This window comes from Pongo abelii, chromosome 17, assembly GCF_028885655.2.
Source record: "Pongo abelii isolate AG06213 chromosome 17, NHGRI_mPonAbe1-v2.0_pri, whole genome shotgun sequence".
Taxonomy (NCBI): Eukaryota; Metazoa; Chordata; class Mammalia; order Primates; family Hominidae; genus Pongo; species Pongo abelii.
In genome coordinates, this window is record NC_072002.2 from 65,132,239 (window position 1) to 65,154,506 (window position 22,268).

A 22,268-nucleotide genomic window follows, 5' to 3' on the forward strand; every position below is an offset into this window, starting at 1 on the left:
TTAATTATGTCAGCTGGAAAAAGACTTTTAAAAACAAGCCAAAGGACTGTAGATTAATAGGAATTGTAAAAATATAATCTGCCTTGGGTCAATTCTGATCAGTGAGGCACCTCAGAATGCACCCCATCTATTTCAATGGGCCCTCCCTGTTCTGAATGAAGACTTATCAGCACCAGAGATCTATGAAGCTGTCCCAAAACCTATTGGACCAGATGGTCACTTGTCATTGGTCAAAACATTAGAATAAATGTTTCCCAAAATGCTCAGAAATGCAATCCTGTTGCTTACAGAGATCCTCAATCTTAATTCTACAATGAGGCTCTTAGTTAATTCTGACTTGGGGACATCCAGCAGTTAACCTTGATACCTAGCTGTAAGAAAAAGCACAAAGTAAAAATACAAAAAATAAAAATAAAATATTTTTTTTCAAAGTCAGCTGGGTACGAAAAATGTGGAATTCATAAATAATCTAGAATTGTTCATGTGATGGTATAAAATAAGGAAATTAAACATTAACGGATAAAATTTTCTTCCATGCTCCTAAGGTCTCTGGCCAGAACTGACATAATACCAATTAACAAGAGAAAATCATAGAATATTAATAATTTTTTTTACTTGTACATGGGAATCCTCACAAGAAAAATGAAGACCCAAAGATGCAGTTAGAGCTAAATGCTTGTATACCATATTGGACAGAGTAATAAATTGTGAAAATATGACAAGAAAAAGGGGCTTAGATTTGGTCAATGAATCATGGAGAAGTGACTAGGAAGATACTGGTAAGCGCAACAAGTTTTGTTTGTACAGATGTCTCTTGTCTTTGACTTCTCATGTCTAGGGATAAGAATGTTTCTTTCCTCTTGGTGTAGTGAGGACATCTCTCACATGGGACTTCCATCTTCTGCTTTCAGGAAGAAAAAGGAAGGCCAGTGTGCCCTTCTTGCACCTGCTGTTTTTTAAGTGCTTTTCACTCAAAAGAATCAATATGCCACAGTGGCATGTTTTGAGGTGGTGTGTTCTGAACTCCTTCCCTACCCAGTATCTATACTCTCATTCTCCCTTACAAATAGAACTCCTACAGTCTGTTAAAAGAAAAACTTTAGCCTAATTAAATTTAACAGTGTTTACTTGAGCAAAGAATGATTCCACCAATCAGGCAGCCTCCCCAGCCGGAGTAGGTTCAGAGACACTTCAGCACAGCCACGTGGTGGAAGATTTATAGACAGAAAAAGGAAGTGATGTACAGAAAAGGAAGTGAGGTATAGCAACAGCTGGATTGGTTACAGTCAGCGTTTGCCTTATTTGAACATGGTTTGAGCAGCTGGCCCCCTTTCACTGGCCATAACTCAGTGACTGGCACAAGAGTAGATTACAGTCTGTTTACACCTTCATTTAGGTTATAGTTTGCGACTTACAGAGAAACCTTTAGGCACAACTTAAAATATGTATGGAGTCAACTTTAGGCTAAACTTAAGTCTTGAGGATGCAATGTAACTGTCAGGCCTCTGAGCCCAAGCTAAGCTATCATATCCCCTGTGACCTGCATGTATACATCCAGATGGCCTGAAGTAACTGAAGAATCACAAAAGAAGTGAAAATGGCCTGTTCCTGCCTTAACTGATGACATTACCTTGTGAAATTCCTTCTCCTGGCTCATCCTGGCTCAAAAGCTCCCCCACTGAGCACCTTGTGACCCCCACCCCGCCCGCCAGAGAACCCCCTTTGACTGTAATTTTCCTTTACCTACCCAAATCTTATAAAACGGCCCCACTCCTGTCTCCCTTAGCTGACTGTCTTTTCAGACTCAGCCCGCCTGCACCCAGGTGAAATAAACAGCCTTGTTGCTCACACAAAGCCTGTTTGGTGGTCTCTTCACACGGACGTGAGTGAAAGTAACTGTCCAGATTACATTTTTTACAAAAGATTTTTTTCAGTCTCCTTCGCAGATGGGAGTGACCAGTGAGAAGCAGATGGAAGCCACCAAGTGTGGCTTCCAGCACAACGCTCTCAAGGTACTGGTTCTATTGGCAGTTAAGCCTATTACACATGCCTCTTGCTCATTTCTGCTGCCTGGGAGAAAGACCTGAGGACAGGGGCTGGCAGCCCGAAGGCGCAAGTGCATAATAATAGCGCAGTGGAGCCAAGGGATGGACAGAATCTGGTGGTGCCACCACTCCAGCCCTGGGTGCTTTTCCCTTTTTTTCAACAGGGAGAACTAAACTTTTCTTTTTCTTATTTTAAATTTATATTTGCTCTTATGTGACAGGCCAGGTCTCACTAACAGCTGAACAGACAGGCCTCCGTAACCACTGTTTCAGCACTGGTTAAGTTAAATATTAAAAGCTGAAAGAGCCAGTGTCTTTATACAAAGGCTGGAATGTAACAAAAGCCCACCAAGAGTTTTGCCCAGGCCTTTCCTGGGCCTTGAAGCATGACAAAACAAAGAAGGAATTCTTAACAGGACCTGTTCAAGATTAAACAAGTTTTTTATCAGGGGTCTCAAGAAACTCCCTCAGACCTCCACAAACAAGTTTATCGGGGGTCTGAAGGAACTGCCCAAACCTTCATGATTTAGCAGGAGACAAGATAAGGGTAATCACCTCTGGCACCTGCACCCATCTACATTAAGTAAATTTACTTAAATAAAGACCTTCCTTAGGACTGATCTTAGTTATAGATTAAAAGAAGTTAATAATTTATGTCTTTACACACATGCACACTTACATGTAGACAGATGGTTTAGAAGGTATATAAGCTCTGGAAAACTTTGTAATTTTGAGTCGATCTGGCGATATTTTCCAGGCCTTTTCCCTGTACCCGGTTACCGAAATAAACTCTTCTTTCCCAGTTCATCATGAGAATAAGCAGCCCGACCCCTGGTTTGGCCCGGGAACACTTACAGAGGCTGTAAGACCCAGAAGACAGGGTCACTGTTTCTTCTACACAAACTTGGCTGCTCTTTAGAATTTTCTGGGGTGTTTTTATAAATACTAAGGCTTGTGCCTCATTTCCCCAGCATCTGATTTCACCGACTTGGGGTGTACTCTAGGCACTGAGACTTGTAATAGCTGCCCCTGGTGACTCTAAGGTGCAGCACATGTCGAAGTCCACATCTTGGCGACTCCAGGTCCCTGGCTGGGCTGCGGTCAAGACTGCATGGCCCACTAAAATCTCCTGGGACTGGTTAGCGCGGGAAGTGCACCTCCGGGGCATCCTTTCGTCCGGAAGCCCCGCCTTCGCCCTCGCCCCGCCTTTCCCCGGCTCGGCCACGCCTCCTTCCCGCCCAGCTGTGGCCCCGGATGACGCAAACCGGGAACAGCGGCTGAGCCTGCGCTTCGGAGGCATGGATGTGCGCCTGCGCTGCACCAGGGCCCGGCGGGCGGTTTGAATTTTGCTCACGGAGTCACGTCTCACCATCCCGGGCTTCCAGCGGAGACTGCGGTATCCGCGGCTGGAGACCCAGCGGCGAGTAGCCTTTTGCTCCCGGACGGACTCAAGGTTGAGGATCCTGCCTTCGGAAGCGCCCGAGGTAGCTGCTTGGCGGCTGGGGGCCGCGCCGGGCGTGGGGGAGGACGGGGCTGGACGCTGGGGTGGATGCTTTAGACCCTCCCCTTCTCTCTCACCCGCGGAGTGGGTGGGAAACTGGTTCTTTCCCATTTCTCTGCCTCCTTACCGATCCCAAACTGTAAAGCCCCAACCCCTCACAGCACAGGAAAAATGATTACCTGGGCCCATTTATTTGACAGTGTAACACATTTTTTAAAAATGTGTCCATATTTTGCGTGTTTAAAGAAAATACCAATGTTGTCTTTATATATAAATAGTGCGTTTGTCCTCCTGAATCCTTAAGGAAAGGACCCAGGCTTATCCCCTTTACCCTGGTTTGGGATCCATCGATGGCCTAAGGCTCTAAGACAGGTCAGGACGGTACCGTGGTTAGAAACTGAAGGTTGTAGAATTGAAAGAAATTGCTCTTGAATTTGTGTACTTAACCTTCAGAGACACGTGATTTACTTGACATTGACCATTCTTGGATTTCGAAAGTGAACAGAAATTTGTGTGGCTTTTGTTGTTACGAATATGTTTATATTTTTTTCTTCAGAGGCTTAAAGGATGGCCTCCTCAGATCTGGAACAATTATGCTCTCATGTTAATGAAAAGATTGGCAATATTAAGAAAACCTTGTCATTAAGAAACTGTGGTAAGTAAAACAGATTCCACTGACTTTGTATATACAAAATGCATTTTGATTATTCCACTCTGAATGATATCTTTGCTTGGTTAAGTGACTGCATCTTAGGTAATTTTAGATTTTGCATAACGATTTTTTAAATAGTCCAATGTCATTTTGAATATTGTGGAGGATACTAAAAATGTAAGGTACATTGAACAATGAACTGAATATTCATTAGAATTATTTACTTATGTTTTTCTGAGACATATAGGCCAATGGTGAGATTTGAAGGTTATGTGGCATCCATCGTTCTACAGCTAAATAGAGATACAGTCATGCGTTGCTTAATGATGGAGATGTGTTCTGACAAAAGCGTTACATGATTTGGTCGTTGTGCAAACATCACATCATAGAATGTACGTAAATGTACACAAACCAAGATGGTACAGCCTACTACATATCTAGGCTATATAGCCTATTGCTCCTAGGCAACAAACCCGTATAGTACGTAACTGTACTAAATACACAATGGTGAGTATTTGTGTATCTAAACATAGAAAAGATACAGTAAAAGATTGAAAATGGAACACCTGTATAGGCCACTTACCATTGATGGAGCTTGCAGAACTGGAAGTTGCTGTGGGTGAGACAGTGAGTGAATGTGAAGGCCTAGGACATCACTGTATACTACTGTAGACTTTATAAGTACTATACATTTATGCTACACTAAATTTATAAAAAATAAAAAACTGTCTTCTATAATACATTAACCTTAGCTTACTATAACTTTTTTACTTAATAAACTTTTTAGTTTGGCTTAGCTTTTTTATTTTCTAATAACTGCTTAAAACAAATACATTGTACAGGTGTACAAAAATATTTTTATATCTTTATGAGCTTTTTTTCCATTTTTTTTTAACTTTTTAAAATTTTTTTGTCAAAAGCGAATACACACACACACATTAGCCTAGGCCTATGCAGGGTCAGGATCATCAATATCTGTCTTCCACATTCACATCTTGTTCCACTAGAAGGTTGTCAGGGGCAGTACCACACATGGAGCAGTCATCTATGATAACAATGCCTTCTGGAATATCTCCTGAGGGACCTGCCTGAGGCTGTTTTACAGTTAACTTTTTTTTTTTAATAAGTAGAAGGAGTACACTCTAAAATAACAATACAAAGTATTGTATAGTAAATAACATAAACTAGTAACCATTTATTATCAATTATTATGTACTATACATAATTGTATGCTGTACTTTTATAATATTGGCATTATAGTTCGTTTACACCAGCATCACCACAAACATGTGAATAATGCATTGCACCATGATGTTATGATGGCTGCGATGTCACAAGGCAATAGGAATGTTTCAGCTCCGTTATAATCTCATGGGGCCACTGTCATATTTGTGGTCCATTGTTGACTGAATCACTGTTATGTGGCACATCACTGTATTAAAAGGCAAGTAAAAAAAACTGATGTAGAGCTCCATCGGGGTAAAAGTAGTTCATAACCCATCTTAGAGCCTGCTTTGGAGGAAGCTTATTACTCTATATCACTGGGAAATAACTAATTGAAAATGAAATAAATTATTTAAGCATCCATGAACTTGGAGATTGTAAGTATCTTTGAAAATATTTTGACGTGCTGAAATTGGATGATGCAGTGAAAGTTCAGAGAAACAGATGATCCTTGTCAAATCTAAAATGTTGTTTAAAGAATTATATACTCCCTAACCTTATCTGGGAGGGTAAAGGTTTATTGGCAGACAGAATTCCATGTGCTGGGAAGGTTGTGTTGAACTTGTATTGTAGTTTGTATTATGAATTGGTATTTTAAAAACTTTCTCAAATATGAAATTATAATGTTAGATAGGCCGTTTCGAATTATACCTCCCCTCTCAGGGACCTTGATATTCTCAGTCCTATATTGATAACTACTAATAAAAGAGCCTTATACATTTTACAGTTTATGGTTCACATACTCTGGAAAGTTAAAGCTAAAGGGACTGTGGGTTCATCTTAAGGAGCTCCCTCACTTCACACCTGAGGAAACTGAGACTCTTGGAAGTCAGGTGGCTGGCCCAGGTCCCTCAGCTTATGAGTACTTGGTTGGGCCACAGTTTCTGTTTCTTGATTCCCATGTTAGTACTCTTTCTATTTTGTTGCCATTTTTATTGAAGTAATTTGTAAGAGACTTTTAGATGTTTAATAATTAGTCTTGTTTAAATTCACTTTCTGAGGTTGTGATTACTCATGAATAAACAAATATAATTTGGAGATCTATAAAACTATCAAGCCTTGAATTCACATGACCCACCAAAGCATAGGCCTGGCTGAAGCAGTCAGACCCATTAGATCCCTACACAGTTGTCAACTGTCATTTTGTATGGGGGGAGAATAATTTGTGTGGCTCCATAGCCTATAAAATAAAGTCTGGTAGTTTGTTTGCTACTTTGGCTTCTGTAACTGACTAGATTACTACATAAAAACCAGTGGCCAGACACACACCTGTAATCCCAGCACTTTGGGAGGCTGAGGCAGGCGGATCGCTTGCACTCAGGAGTTTGAGACCAACCTGGTAACATAGTAAGACCCCGTCTCTACACAAAATAAAAAATGAGCCAGGTGTGGTGGCGCTTACCTGTAGTCCCAGCTATTCAGGAGGCTGAGGCAGGAGGATTGCTTGATCCTGGTAGGTTGAGGCTGCGGTGAACTCTGATGGTGCCACTGAACTCCAGCCTGGGTGACAGAGCAAGACACTGTCTCAAAAAAAAAAAAAAAAAAAAAAAGTGGTAAACGACACCCTAAAATTTAGGTGACTAAAAGTTGAGATACCAGTATATGGAGAAGAAATACTGTGTTCAACTAATTCTACTGAAATTATTCTCAGAGACATCATCAGTACTCTCATTTACTTATTAATTTGTTTTAGTTGTTATGAGCTGAATGTCAAATGCAAGTAGCGTTGCTCTATTAGATAGAATGATATACTCCTCATGATGATGATGAATGGCAGTTAGCATTTACTATTAGGTTCTACACGCAGGGCTAAGCCCATCTTATATGTACTTTCACCTATCTTCACAGTAATGAGGTAGGTACTTGGTGTCCCCGACTTCAGGCCTTCTACCTGGTTCACTCTACGCCTCCTTAATCTACAGATATTGCCAAAGTCTGCTTTTACTTATGTATATGTCATTGTTAGATTGCTGGAAATGCAGATGGGAAGCTTCAATTATGAAGGTAGTTTTTCTTTTGTGCTTTTAACCTGCCCTTAAATTTTTTAAAAAACTACTTCTTTTATTTCTAGGGAGGAAGGGACTCTGATTTTCTCATCCATCTCAAATCTCTGAAAGTTGCTAGAGAGGGGTGCTAGGAGGTGGGATTGGGACTATGAGAATATACTACTTTATAGATGTCTTATGTTTGTTTTTGCCAGGTACCCAGGGTTATCACCAGCTTGTGACTTTTTATGTTACTTTGTCTGCTTAGGGGTGGTTTTGAATAGTGTGGATAGTGTTAATATGAATTCCAAATCCATATTACAAATTCTGAAAGAGAGTTTCACCTCAACCTCACTCCTACCCCTTCCACACACACACTGAAGGGCCTGTCTAAAACATAAGCTTTTTTCTCTGGTGAGTGATTACAACTTTCACCGAAAATATATTCATGAAGAAGAGTCCTAGCCTCATTTGAGATTCTCACTCCCAACACCCTGTGTTTTAAAGCCCCAAAACCTTGGATCTTATCCCTATTAAAATCAAATATATTCCATTGCTGAGATTGAAAACCTCCTGTCCAGCATTGCTCCACACTCCTCAGATTAGGGCTGCTGCAGCCCCAGCTCACACACCCTGCCTGGTATGAGGAGGAACCACAGTTCCCTCTTTATATTGGAACCCTTGGAAATTTGCCTTTTTCTCATGAAAGCTTAGCTGTGGACGTAGAAGGATGCTTGTTTTACCTAGCATTTCTAAGTGTTTTAATAAGTGGAGGAATTTGCCAGAAACCAAAGACGCGGGGGAGACATTGTCCTTGCCTCTCCCCTCCTTCTGTTCCGTACTACTTAGAAATGAGGTCTCAAGATAGTCCATGGAGTCAGTTTCTAGGGGCTAAAGCAGTAGACCTTTTTCCACCCCTCTCTACGGTACAGCTATCTGTTCCAAGAGTTCGCATGAGTACTTGTAGCTACTCCTTTTCTATACACTTTGTTTTCTATTTTATTTTTGTTTATAACAGGCCAGGAACCTACCTTGAAAACTGTATTAAATAAAATAGGAGATGAGATCATTGTAATAAATGAACTTCTAAATAAATTGGAATTGGAAATTCAGTATCAAGAACAAACCAACAATTCACTCAAGGTAATGTTTCTCTAATGAGGAAGCAGTAAAAAAGGCAATACATACAAACTCCCTAATCAATAAGTAATTCTTAAGGATGCTTTGTTTATAATGTTTTTGGTTTATAAATTATTAATGGTACAGTATGCCATTTATGTTTTATTTTCCTAGTATAATGGAATTTGGAGCTCCACAGCTACTTCTTTCTGCTGATGGCCAGTGGAATTCAACTTTACTAGAAAGGAGAGTTTGCTAATAATTCTTGGTAGCTTTAATTTAAACAATGATGTTCTAGTAGAGTGGTATGTAAAGAACACCTGCTTTAGGTGAGGAGATACGGATTCTTGCCTTGGTGGTCCTTGGTACTCTCTGCCACCCTGAGAAAGCTATTTTACCTGTTGGGGTTTCAAGATCCTCATTTGAAAAAATAATGGATCATATTGAACTGTTTCTTAGCTCCCTTATATGTCTATATTTCTATATTTTTATAAAAGGTAATGTAAGGGTTCTCAGGTAAAGAAAAACTTGAGCCTCATTCACATGCACATTTTATTCTAAACAAGCCTTCAAATTGACTTCAGCTAGTAAAAGTACTTGTGCACTTCCTGATGGGGAAATAATCTGTACCATAATTATCTCACGTTGTTAGAGCTGGGGAATTGCTCAGTGGGATTGAACAAGGGACCTCCCTGACCCCATTCAGCTTTATAATCCTTAAGGTCTGTAAAGATTGTTCAGCTATAGGAATGGGCATGATTATGCCTATCACTCTATTAGTCAAAATGGAATTGGTATCCATGAATGTCATTCACCTCTTCAAGGAAAAGACATTATATAAATTCAAAACAGAAACCAATACCGGCATTTCAGTTCTAACCTGCCCAATAATGTCCAGGGTTAGGTGTGGGCCTACAGAATGCTCAACTCAGAACTGAAGGCTATTTGGAATTTCTGTTCACATTGTGATTGGGAGCCAGATGGCAGGAATCCAAAGGCACAAAATATTTTCCTTATTAAAATGTGTATGAGTTCATAGCCTCAAGTTGTAGTAAAAGTTAGAGACCAAAACACCCCAGCTATCAAGTAGAAATTTTCATTAAGCTGGCAGGTAGCCCACAGTGGAAGTCATCCTAAAGCAGCATCTCATGCTTGCCAGCTGGGTATATTACCACGCTGTGATAATACGGTTGCTGTTACACAGGTAACACTGGGGAGCATTTGATAAGCCAACAAAAGCAATTTATGAGAATGAAAAACATAAGTTCTTTGTATATTTCTTAGTTATCTCCCAAGATTAAAGTATTTGAGAAAGACTTAACTTTAGTCCTGCTTTGTAATTGCAATGTGATTATAGTGATTGTTCTCTGAAAAAAATCCAGTAGAGAAAAATATTACCACCATCCAAAAACAGCTCTAGAAACCAATTTTTTATTGCTGGATTCGTTGCTTTTTCACTTCATTCTGCATTTTCGGTACTCTAGTCAATGTGATTTTTTTTTTTTTTTTTTTTTTTTTTTTTTGAGACGAGCCTTTCTCTGTCGCCCAGGCTGGAGTGCAGTGGCACAATCTCAGCTCACTGCAGCCTCCTCCTCCCAGGTTCAAGCAGTTCTCCCCCCTCAGCCTCCTGAGTAGCTGGGACTACAGGCGCGTGCCACCATGCCTGGCTAAATTTTTGTATTTTTAGTAGAGACGGGGTTTCACAGTGTTAGTGAGGATGGTCTCGATCTCCTGACCTCGTGATCCACCTGCCTTAGCCTCCCAAGGTGCTGGGATTACAGGCATGAGCCACCGCGTCCAGCCACAGTCACTGTGATTATGGTTCACTGTTTTCCCTGCTCTTTAGAATATCTTAAAACACACATGGGGAGGACAGAGACTTATTTGTGAGCATTTTTAAATTTTAGGAACTCTGTGAATCTCTTGAAGAAGATTACAAAGACGTAGAACATCTTAAAGAAAACATTCCTTCCCATTTGCCTCAAGTAACAGTAACCCAGAGCTGGTAAGTGTATTTATAATTATTCTTGCTATCTGGATTTATAAACCCATGAAAACAAGTTCTTCAAAGCCTTTTGTTCTTTCATAAACTTGCAGTTTTGTCAGCGATGATCTAGTTTTTTGTCACCTATACTAAAAACAGTATTTCCATGTTCACCAGTTTTCTTATCTTGGTGTCTCTGAGGAAAATCTAACACTTCTTTCCCAGTTTGCCAAGGGCAAGTCTCTCTAGCCTCTCTTTTTTCACTCGCTCACTCGGTTTCTTTCCCTGAGAGCAGTTTGTCAACTGACGTTTGTTCCTTGACATTTTAGGCAGGTTAATTTTTTGTTATGAGAATAGGACATTGAGTAGTGTTCTTGATCTCTGCCTACTAGATTCTGGTAGCATCCCTCCATCCCACCCATTCATGACAATGAAAAATGTCTCCAGACATTGCCAAATGCCTCTGAGGGCAAAGTCTTCCCCGACCATTGAGAACCACTGCCTTTGGGTAAAAATAAGCTTAAGGAAGTTACCATTTTAAAAATAGCTAAAGAGGCTGGGCACAGTGGCTCACACCTATAATCCTAGCATTTTGGGAAGCCAAGACAGGCAGATTGCTTGAGCCCAGGAGTTTGAGACTAGCCTGGGCAACATGGTGAAACCCCATCTCTGCTAAAAATACAAAAAACTAGCCAGACACAGTGGCACACCCCTGTAGTCCCAGCTACTCAGGGAGCTGAGGCGGGAGGATTGCTTGAGCCTGGCAGGTCAAGGCTGCGGTGAGCCCTGATGGTGCTACTGCACTCCAGTCTGGGTGACAGAGTAAGATCCTGCCTCAAAATAAATAAATAAAAGCCAAAGGAACCGTAAGGTTAGCTCTTTTTTCCCCTCAAATGTCCATCCTCTCTCTCTCTCTCCCCCCTTACAAGGTGTGTCTGTGCTTCGGCTTTTTCCCTGAGGCCCTAACACCTGGCTTTTGGCTGTCATTGCCACCACACCTAGGGTGGTTGAAGGTCACGAAGAGGTCAAAAATCCCTCGTCAGCCCTGGTTCTACTTCTAAGATTTCATTTTGCATACCACCTTTTTGTTTTTGAAATTCTGTTTTCTGCACTGCCACTGTGCTTTCTTAGTTGTCAGCCCACTTCTTTGACTTGGCTGCCTCCTTTTCCTCTCCCCTCTTTTAAATTATAGATCTCTCCTACCTGCTTTACTCATTCTTACCAAACTTCACTGTTAATGCTCTCAAATGTCCAGCTCTAGCCTTAATATGACATCTAGTTCCAGCAATTTAATGGCCTGCTATTTTCTCCTCAAACTTTGCATCTCGAAGACCTGGCTCTCTTGTTACCCACATATCCTCCCATCACCTCGGTGAGGACTTGTCATCTTTATCCTGTCTTGCTGTTTCTCAGCCATTACCCATCATTGGACATCCAGCAAGAATTTGATCAGGGGAATAGGAGGAATTTTCTTCTAAGCTCACTATGGCCTAGCTTCAACTCTCAGGGATAGGTGAGAGCAGAACCTTTCTGTAGGTGAAAATGGTTATTTTCAGCTGATAAACACAGCAGGGCATAAGGGAGCCAATCAGGTGCTTCCTCAACATATGGTCAAGACAAGTTCAGGTACGATTCAGCCAGTCTCACAGTGGAATCTCATATGTTAGGATTCACAGAAGGATTATGGTGCATTGGGCATCTTTATCTTGACAGTGTGCAGCATGACCGAGTCACACCACCTCAGTGAGGCTGGTTGCCATCTGTGTCTGGCATTGGACTGTCATCTTGGGATCTCGCTTCCTGTCTTTCTGAGGATTCCCTTGGCTTGCTCCTGAGGCCATCCTCCCACTCATAATTCCAGGGCTTTGCTTAACTTCTAAGCTTTACATTATGTTACATTTCTTGTTACCTTTTTATTATACAAATAATACATGTTGCTAGAAAGTGTTTGTTGTCAGAAAATAAAACTCATCTGTAATTCTACCAATAAGAAATATTACAGGTATTTCTTATACCTGTTATTATGTGTAGTTATAGCAGCCCCCTACTGTTTCTTATATTTGGTGTTGTCTTTCCTATGTCTTGACTTGCTGCTGGCGACATCCCTGGCAGTTAAGGAACCTAGAAGCTATAGTGTGTTTCTAGACTTTGTTTGCTAGTGGGACAGGAGCTATATTAGTAAGCTTCTCACTCGCTCTAAATGTTGGGCAGATAGAATCCAGGGGTGACCCGTGATCATTGCTGGCAACTAAAATGACCGCAATACACAGGGACTGACATGAGCAACCATCAGGATAAATTAGAATAAATAGAAGTGTAAGATAACTGATGTTTCCAGATTCAGAGTTAGGGATGTCAGGAAGACAAGCTGTTAAGGGGTTAAGAGAAGCTATTAAGCCGTAAAGCTGTTAACTTACTGACTTTGAGGAGCTGGTGGGACAACTGAAGAAGATATCATGTTACACATAAATAAATATAGCTATATTACTGAAGATTTGGGAACTTAATTTTTCAACATTTCCTTCACCGTTCAGATGTTCATGAACAGTAAACATAGGGATAGAAAAAAGTGTTGGCAATAAGATTATAACAGGATGAGTTACGTATTTAATATTATTTTCAGTTGGGAAAACTGTCAGTATGCTGCTTATTTCTGACAATTGCCTGTATGTATGTACATCTGTATTCTGTAGTGTTAAGGGATCAGATCTTGATCCTGAAGAACCAATCAAAGTTGAGGAACCTGAACCCGTAAAGAAGCCTCCCAAAGAACAAAGAAGTATTAAGGAAATGCCATTTATAACTTGTGATGAGTTCAATGGTGTTCCTTCGTAAGTATTTAAGATAAATAATGTTCAACCGCTTAACAAACATAAATGATCGTTTAAATCATAAAGCTTAATTATATTAATTGTAATATGCTATGTTCAAATATGGATCTTTTTAAAAAGTTTCACATTATACTATGAAAATGCAGTAAATTTTTTGAAGATTTTTGTTGTAAAACCCCTTCATAGAGAGATCTAGAGATGGATCAATTCATTGCTTAAGTCCTCTCTTGGACCTTTTTGTGTTACAGATTTACCAATCATATTATAGAAGTAGCCTCAGTTTTGTGGTAATTTTAAGGAAATTGAGTGTGTTGTGTAGAATTGAGAATGAGAATGGACAATGCTGTGTTTGGTTTCCGTTTGTGCATTGCACCCCGCGCTTGTTTGAGCCTGTGCTATATTCCAGGCCTTGGGTCACTCAGAACAGAGGAATGAATAAGACAAAATGCTTCCCCCAGAGGGGGGTCTCCCTTGTCTCTTACATATGGCAATAATGGGAAACCAATTATGAAAATCAACATTTTTAAACTCATAATTCCAGGGCTTAGCTTAACTTCTAAGCTTCATGTTATGTTACATTTCTTGTTACCTTTTTATTATACGAATAATACATGTTGCTAGAAAGTGTTTGTTGTCAGAAAGTAAAACTCATCTGTAATTCTACCAATAAATAAGATAGGCTATAGCTTTCCAGATTTTATTTGACTATACATATGTAACAGGTATTTCTTATACCTGTTATTATAGCAATGTAGTTATACTGTAAATACAACTTACTATCCTTTTATTGTGATAATTTTTCTATCATTAATAGTCATATAATATATAGCTATCCAGTAACTTATTGTAGCATTTCCTCATTACGTATTTGGGTTGACTTTATTGTTATAAATAATGGTACAATGAAATATCTTTTAGACAAGGCTGTTTTGCAGTTTTTTTATTTCCTTGGGATAGAGTCTTAGGAGGAGAGTCCCTGAGGCAAAGATCATGATTATTTTGCTTTCTAGAGAGTTTTTCATACCAGTTTGTTTTGGTTGTTGTTTTATTTAATAAAGTATGTTTCTTAGAACCTTTGTTAGGTTTACAGAAAAATTGAGCAGATAGTACAGTGTTCTCATACCGCTTCTCCCCTGCACACAGTTTTCCCTAGTAACAGAGCATTGGTATGACATATCTGTTACAGTTGTCAAACCAATACTGATACATTACTATTAACTACCATCCTTAATGTTAGGATTTATTCTGTTTTGTACCATCTATGGGTTTTGACAAATGCGTAATGTCATGTGTCTACCATTACGGTATCATACAGAAGAATTTCACTATCCTAAAAAGTTTCACTGTCCTAAAAGTGCCTTGTATCCCACCTCTTTCTATCTCCCACTGAACCCCAGAATCTTATATGGTTAGAGTCATACAGTATGTAGCCTTCTCTGACTGGCTTCTTTTACTTAGAAATAAGGATTTATGATCCCTTGTATCTTTTTGTGGTTTGATAGCTCATTTCTTTTTAACACTAAATAGTACTCCATTGTATGGATGTACTGGTTTGTTTATTCGTTCACCTATTGAAGCAATCTTAGTTCCTTCCAGTTTGGTGCAACTATTAATAAAGCTGCTAAAAACATTCATATGCAGGTTTCGTGTAGACATAAGTTTTCAACTCATTTGGGTAAATACTTAAAGGAGTGTAACTGCTGAATCATATAAGAGTATGTTCAGTTTTGTAAAAACCTGCCAATGGCTATACCATTTTGCATTCCCACCAGCAATGACGGAACATTCCTCTTGCTCCACATACTCTTTATCATTTGGTATTGTCAGTGTTCTGGATTTTAGCCACTCTAATAGGTGTATAGTGGTATCTATTTTACTTTACAATTCCCTAGTGACATTTGACACTGAGCATCTTTTCAGCAAGTACTACAGTCCTCCGCTCTACCAGCTGAGCTATCAAAGGGAGCGCTGAGCATCTTTTCATATTGATATACTTATTTTCCATTTGCATATCTTCTTTGATGAGGTATCTGTTCAGGTCTTGAGCCCCTTTTTAAAGTGTGTTGTTTGTTTTCTTCTCACTGAATTTTAAGAGTTCTTTGCATATCTTTCTTCCTCTCCTCTGGTATTCCCATTACCTGTGTGTATACTTTTTTTGATTGCCTCACAGTTCTTGGGTTTTCTGTTCTTTTTTGTATTTCTCTTTGCATTTTAGTTTGGGAAGTATCTATTGACGTTATCTATTGATGTATCTTCAAGTTCACTGATTCTTTCTTTAGCTGAGTCTAGTCTGCTGATGGAGCCCATCAAAGGCATTCTTCATTTCTGTTAGAGTTCTTTATTTCTAGCATTTCCTTTTGATTCTTCTGTAGAGTTTCCACCTCTGCTTTGTCTGTCTATTCTTGCATTTTATCCTTTTTCCATTAGAGTCCTTAGCATATTAAACATAGTTATTTGAGTTAGTGGTTTGATACTTCCAAAATCTGTCATTTCTCAATCTGCTTCTGATGCTTGTGATGCTCTCAGCCTGTATTTTTATCTTATGCCTAGTAATTTTTGTTGAAAGCTGGACAAGATGTATCTGGATAATAGGAACTGAAGTAAATAGGCTTTTAGTGTGAGATTTTATGTTGATATGTCTAGGAGCTGGGCTATGTTTAATGGTTGCTACTGTTGTAAATGTCAGAAGCTTCAATTTCTTCTAGTTCCCATTTCTTTTTTTTGTTTGTTTTGTTTTATTTTGTTTTTGAGATGGAGTCTCGCTCTGTCGCCCAGGCTGCAGTGCATTGGCACGATCTCAGCTCACTGCAAGCTCTGCTTCCTGGGTTCACGCCATTCTCCTGCCTCAGCGTCCGGAGTAGCTAGGACTACAGGCGCCTGCCGCCACCACGCCAGGCTAATTTTTTGTACTTTTAGTAGAGACGGGGTTTCACCATGTTAGCCAGGATGGTCTCGATCTCCTGACCTCGTGATCCGCCCGCCTCGGCCTCCCAGAGTGCTGGGATTACAGGCATGAGCCACCGCGCCTGGCCCTAGTTCCCATTTCTTTTGTCTCCTCTATTGTCTTTGGGTTTCCTTAGAAATTTTTTCTTAATAGATTCTGTGTCTTGTAGCTCACTAAGTGTTAGTTCACTAATACATTCCTGTAACCTTGTTGTAGTGGTGGTAAGGTGTTGGAGAGGAGAAGCATTCTATAATCTTATGATTAAATCTCAGGCTTTTTAGGGGTACTGCATCTCTGGCCTGTGACCTTCTAAGGTGTTTCCTAGCTAGACGGGGCTGAAATCGTCTAACTACCCTTTCCCTAGGTCAGATAAGGTTCTAGTCAAGTAGTTTTCCTTGAGGGCAGGTCTTTGTTTTGGATAACAGAACTGCTGTACTTTTCCCTGGCCTATTTCAAAATAATTACTTTTTCCCTCCTCTTGCTGATGCTCAAGAGAATTTTTCTCTGATCTTCATTTTGAAAACTTGGGGGGAAGGCAGAGGTGGATCCTGGAAGTAAAACTCATGGAAGTATGGGGGGCTCCCTAAACTGGATCCCCAGGAGTTTTTAACTCTCAAGCTATTCAAACTGAGCCTTAGCAGTTTGTCCGTTACTATTTAAATGTTCCTACAGTTACTCACTCCAGTGGCTTCTGTTCCTAGGAAGCTGTCATTCTCTGCATTTGTTTGTCTCTCCTGTTTTGGGGGCACTGTTTGGCCCTGTGACTGCAATTCTCTGAGAAGAATTACCAGCTTTCAGTTTGCTCTTGTTGTGAGGATGGGAGTGACAGTTTCCAAGCTCTTGACACATCAGAGTGCTACATACCAGTTTTTACTCCTGTTGGTAGTGTGTGAGAATGCCCAACCTAATCTCACACCTGCTAGTGTTACCTACTACTTAAAAATTGCTACCAATTAGCCACTTGAAAAATACCTGGCTCTTTCACAAGTCCAAGACTAGTCATGACGTTGACATTGCTCTTTAGTCTTTTTCTGGGGGGAGAGGGTCATTTTGTCATTTCCTTTACTTTTTTTTTTTTTCACTACTTTTTTTGTTTTTGAGACAGTCTCACTCTGTCCCACAGGCTGGAGTGCAGTGGCATGATCTCAGCTCACTGCAACCTCTGCCTCCTGGGCTCAAGCAGTTCTCATGGTTCAGCCTCCCAAGTAGCTGGGACCACAGGCGTGTGACACCACACCCAGCTAATTTTTCTATTTTTAGTAGAAACGGGGTTTCACCATGTTGGCCAGGCTGGTCTCAAACTCCTGACCTCAAGTGATCCACCTGCCTCGGCCTCCCAAAGTGCTGAGATTACAAGTGTGAGCCACCACACTAGCAGTCATTTCCTTTATTGACAGCTTTATTTTCATGAAAACTGTTTGATGCTCTGATGCTATTCAGCTTTGATCTTTGTTATTGTTGCTCATTGGCTGAGCTAACGTGAAGAGCAGATGGCTGTGATGAACAGTGGAGTAAAGGATTTTTGGAAAATGCTTCCATGAAGAGCTATTGGAAGGAAATTAGAATGGTCATGGTAGAGTATTCATTTTTCAACTAGGGGTTATTTAATGAATGAGAAATGAAGTTAGATTAGGGTAAAAAAATCATGTTTTCCAAGCATAGAGTTTTTATTTACTTTAAAACAAATGGTGCTGAGAGTAAAGTTAAAGTGGAAAACATTGAAAGAGATTAGGGATGACTATTGAGGAAATCAAGGTGGTAGTTGAGAAGATTTGAAGGAATACATAAGTGCATTGTGGAGAGCTGGGGTATAAGAGTTTGTAGAAATTGTGGTTAGAAAAAACAGGACAGCAAAAATGAATTTAGAAAAGAGAGGAATAATGAAAATGAGTGTTTTTTTGGAAATATGAACATTGTCTTTTAAATAAACTTCTATATCATTGTATCAAGGAAGTTTTGACTAGAAAGCTGCTACTTTGAATAGAAGTGAAGAACAGAGCTTAACCTACTGAACTTACAATTTGTTGAAGAGACAAATTGAAGCAGATCATTAAGTTTTGTTTTTGGTGTGTTCAAAACATTCAAAATTGAGAGTCTCCTATTTTTATATTATAAGACTCCATGGTGAGTGGGAGGACGGACAAGAGGGAGGTTGAAGAATATAATTCAGAGTGAAAGAGACAGTGCTCTAAGGGAACTTGAGCTAGGGCATAGAAAACATCATGGCTATGCTTTGGTTCTCCTCTGCCCAGGCAGCTTCCAGTCACTCATTCCTGTACATCCCCTACCCCATCAGTTCTCCTTTGTCTTAATTTTCATTGTCAACTTTGTTGTGGTCTTCTTTGTTGCCCTTCATCTTCCCTTCCTCCTCCTCCTTTTTTTCTCTTTCTTTCTCTGAACAAGTAATAGTTTTTGCATAGCACTGGAGTGCTATAAGTTGTATAATTTATTAATATTTAAGTTTTTCCTTTGCTCACATTTAAAAATGTTTAAATAAACTTATATGTTGCAGTTAATCAGTCCATTTGAATCAGAATTTGAGAGCTTATTTAAAATTATAATATCAGTTCTCCATAGGCAAACAATAGAGGTTAATAATTAGAGAAGGTAAGCACCGATATGTTGTCACCTCTATTTAATTATTCAGCTGTCTGGTTTATTTGGAAGTTGATATAAGATTGTTTTTATAAAGGGTACTGTAATACTTTGTACTATTGTACAAAGTCATCATACTTATATTTTTCAAGGAAAGTAATTTTGTATGATAATTCTTTAAAACAATAATTAGCCATATACTTTTTTACAGGTACATGAAATCCCGCTTAACCTATGATCAAATTAATGATGTTATTAAAGAAATCAACAAGGCAGTAATTAGTAAATATAAAATCCTACATCAGCCAAAAAAGTCTATGAATTCTGTGACCAGAAATCTCTATCACAGATTTATTGATGAAGAAACGAAGGATACCAAAGGTAAAATGGCAGCATATATGTGTGTACATGTGAACTGTTCAGAGTATAACTAAATCATGAGAAATGTAGCTAGTTCTAGAAAATTCTAAATCTAGAGTGTTAATTCCCAACCAGGAGCAGTTATCCTACCAGAGGACATTTTACCATGTCTGGAGACATTTTTGGTTGTTACAGCTGGGTGCTCCTGACATCTAGTAGGTAGAGGCCAGGGATGCTGCTATAACAGCCGGCCGTGCACAGGATAGCACCCACAAAATGAATTCTCTGGCTCACAGTGTCTGTAGTGCTGAGCCTGAGAAACATTGCTTTAGAGTCTATTGTGAAACTATGCCCAATGTTTTAAGAAATTGAATAGTAATGATAACAGCTAGTCCTGTTGATATAGCTACTTACTATATGGCAGAGAGTGTGCCAAGAGCTTCAATCCTTACAACACCCATATCACTTACTATTATTACTCCCAATTTGCTGAATAGGCAAAGAGAGCTTAACTTACTTGTCCAAGGTCATCCAGTTAAATGATAGCACTGTTATGGGTTTTATTCTTATAACCACTATGTCATATTGCCTCTTGAAAAGTGAATTGTTCAAGCGATACCAACAGATAGCTAGTGACCTAATAAATATCATGCATGCAACTTCTGTTGATAGAATAATTATTATTTTAGCAAGAATACTAGTTCTTGGTTTTATTGGATACTAACAGTAAAAACAATACCATTCATATTCACAACTTAATGTATTAAAGACTCTTTTGCAAGTTGGCCTTATAAAAATTAGCACTAATATCTTTATTTTTAGGTCGTTATTTTATAGTGGAAGCTGACATAAAGGAGTTCACAACTTTGAAAGCTGACAAGAAGTTTCACGTGTTACTGAATATTTTACGACACTGCCGGAGGCTATCAGAGGTCCGAGGGGGAGGACTTACTCGTTATGTTATAACCTGAGTCCCTTGTGAACTTTTGAACATACCAACAGGGTATAGAGTATAGAGGCTATTTCTATAATTTTCTTATATATAATTTTTTTAACTTTCAATCTTTTTTGTTTCCTTTTTTTTTTTTTTGAGACAGGATCTTGCTTTGTCACCCAGGGTCTTGCTTTGTCACGCAGGCTAGAGTGCAGTGGTGCAAACATGGCTCACTGCAGCCTCAACCTCCCAGGCTCAAGTGATCCTCCCACCTCAGCCCCCTGAATAGCTGGGACTACAAGCATGCGCCACCATGCCTGGCTAATTTTTGTATTTTTTGGAGAGATGGGGTTTCACCATGTTGCTTAGGCTGGTCTTGAGCTCCTGAGCTCATACAATCCACCCTCCTCAGCCTCCCAAAGTGCTGGGATTACAGGCTTGAGCCACCACACCTGACCTATTCTTGTTTCTTCTAAAAATAAAACTCTTTTTGGATAAAGCTTATATATTTTCTTTTTTTTTTTTTTGAGCAGAGTCTTGCTCTTTTGCCCAGGCCAGACTGTAGTGGCGCTATCTCAGCTCACTGCAAACTCCACCTCCCGGGTTCACGCCATCCTCCTGCTTCAGCCTCCCGAGTAGCTGGGACTACAGGCACCCGCCACCAGGCCTGGCTAATTTTTTGTATTTTTAGTAGAGACGGGGTTTCACCGTGTTAGCCAGGGTGGTCTCGATCTCCTGACCTCATGATCCACCCGCCTCAGCCTCCCAAAGTGCTGGGATTACAGGCGTGAGCCACCGCGCCCGGCTAAGCTTATATATTTTCAAGATTCACCTCCTCTCACCAAATATTTAACTACCTGCTGAATACGCCTCTGTTCTAGGCACATAATGGAACTAAAAAATGCTCCTGTCCAGTTTTTGTGTTGAGTGGACAATGCTGCAGACTGCAGACCCTAATAAGATTGGGTACAGATTGGTGTGCGCCTGTAGTCCCAGCTACTCAGGAGAATTGCTTGAACCCAGGAGATGGAGGTTGCAGTGAACCGAGATCACACCACTGCACTCCAGTCTGGGCAACAGAGCGAGACTCCATCTCAGAAAAAAAGACAAAAGAAAAAAAGATTGGGTACAGATGTGATATTGGAAGAAAAAGATCAAGATGATGAGGTTAGGATACCCAGGCCCTTTGGACTTAAAGATCACTAGTGTCTAAATTCCATCGATGGCATTTCAGTCTATAGGTAAACTTCCTGGAAGCTGGATTTGGAGACAGTTTATCATCTGATTATTGGGCTTTCCTGTAGGTACTCAGGGAGCAGCTTACCTGAAATGCATTTAGTGTACACCAGTCTGTAAACTTCAACCTGTAATGAAAGTGTAATAAATGTACATTGAGTTGATGTGATAATGTGATATAATAAGAAATACATATTTGATCTTCCTATCCAGTTCCTTGTTCAGAGCTCCTAAAACCCTTGTAATTTCCAAAGTGATGGAGTACATCTTTTGTTCTATATTTGGTCTTTGACCCCAGTTCCTGACACAAAGCTCCTAAATTCCTTTGAATTTCCTAGTGATAGGAGAATTTTTTGTTCCAATGAGGTAACTCTTGATGGGCACCTGGATAACTCAGGATGGGGGCTGCTCACAAAGACCACATCATGATTGGAAGTTTCAAACTTTCAGTCTCCCACCTCCAGAGAGGGGAGAGGGGCTGGAGATTGAGTGAATAATCCATCAGGCCTATGTCAACAAGACATAATCCCTTAACTGTGGAGTTCAGGGAGCTTCAGGATTGGCAAACATTTTCATGTGCCAGGAAGGTGACACACACCAGCTTTATGAAGTCAGCAAGTCCTGTGCTCAGGACGCTTCTGGACCTTGCCCCAGGTACCCCTTCATCTGGCTGTTGTTCATCTGTATCCTTTGTAGTAGCCTTAAAATAAACTGGTAAACACAAGTAAAGCATTTCCCTGAGTTCTGTATTGCCATATCAAATTATCAAACCTGAGGAGGGGGTTGTGGGAACCCCCATGTGTAGCAATGTTGGACAGAAAGAAGTATGGGCAACCTGAGGACCTGCTAGTTGTGATT

At 40.0% G+C, this 22,268-nt stretch overlaps 1 protein-coding gene across 1 annotated transcript; it reads left to right on the forward strand.

Annotated features, from left to right (window-relative positions):
* The first annotated feature begins 3,294 nt into the window (after positions 1-3,294).
* Positions 3,295-22,139, forward strand: SKA1 (spindle and kinetochore associated complex subunit 1). The gene is made up of 7 exons (XM_002828212.5): positions 3,295-3,529; positions 4,103-4,201; positions 8,426-8,550; positions 10,434-10,531; positions 13,204-13,341; positions 19,092-19,261; positions 20,063-22,139. The coding sequence occupies exons 2-7, from the start codon at positions 4,114-4,116 to the stop codon at positions 20,209-20,211; spliced, it is 768 nt and encodes a 255-aa protein (XP_002828258.2). The 5' UTR covers positions 3,295-3,529; positions 4,103-4,113; the 3' UTR covers positions 20,212-22,139.
* The last annotated feature ends 129 nt before the right edge of the window (positions 22,140-22,268 follow it).

What these genes read in the sequence shown, in the direction of transcription:
- SKA1 (XM_002828212.5), top strand. Translation starts at nt 4,114, where the DNA reads ATGGCCTCCTCAGATCTGGAACAATTATGCTCTCATGTTAATGAAAAG. An exon ending in CTTGTCATTAAGAAACTGTG is followed by an intron (nt 4,202 to 8,425) that starts GTAAGTAAAACA and finishes TGTTTATAACAG; the next exon opens with GCCAGGAACCTACCTTGAAA. An exon ending in GAGTTCAATGGTGTTCCTTC is followed by an intron (nt 13,342 to 19,091) that starts GTAAGTATTTAA and finishes ACTTTTTTACAG; the next exon opens with GTACATGAAATCCCGCTTAA.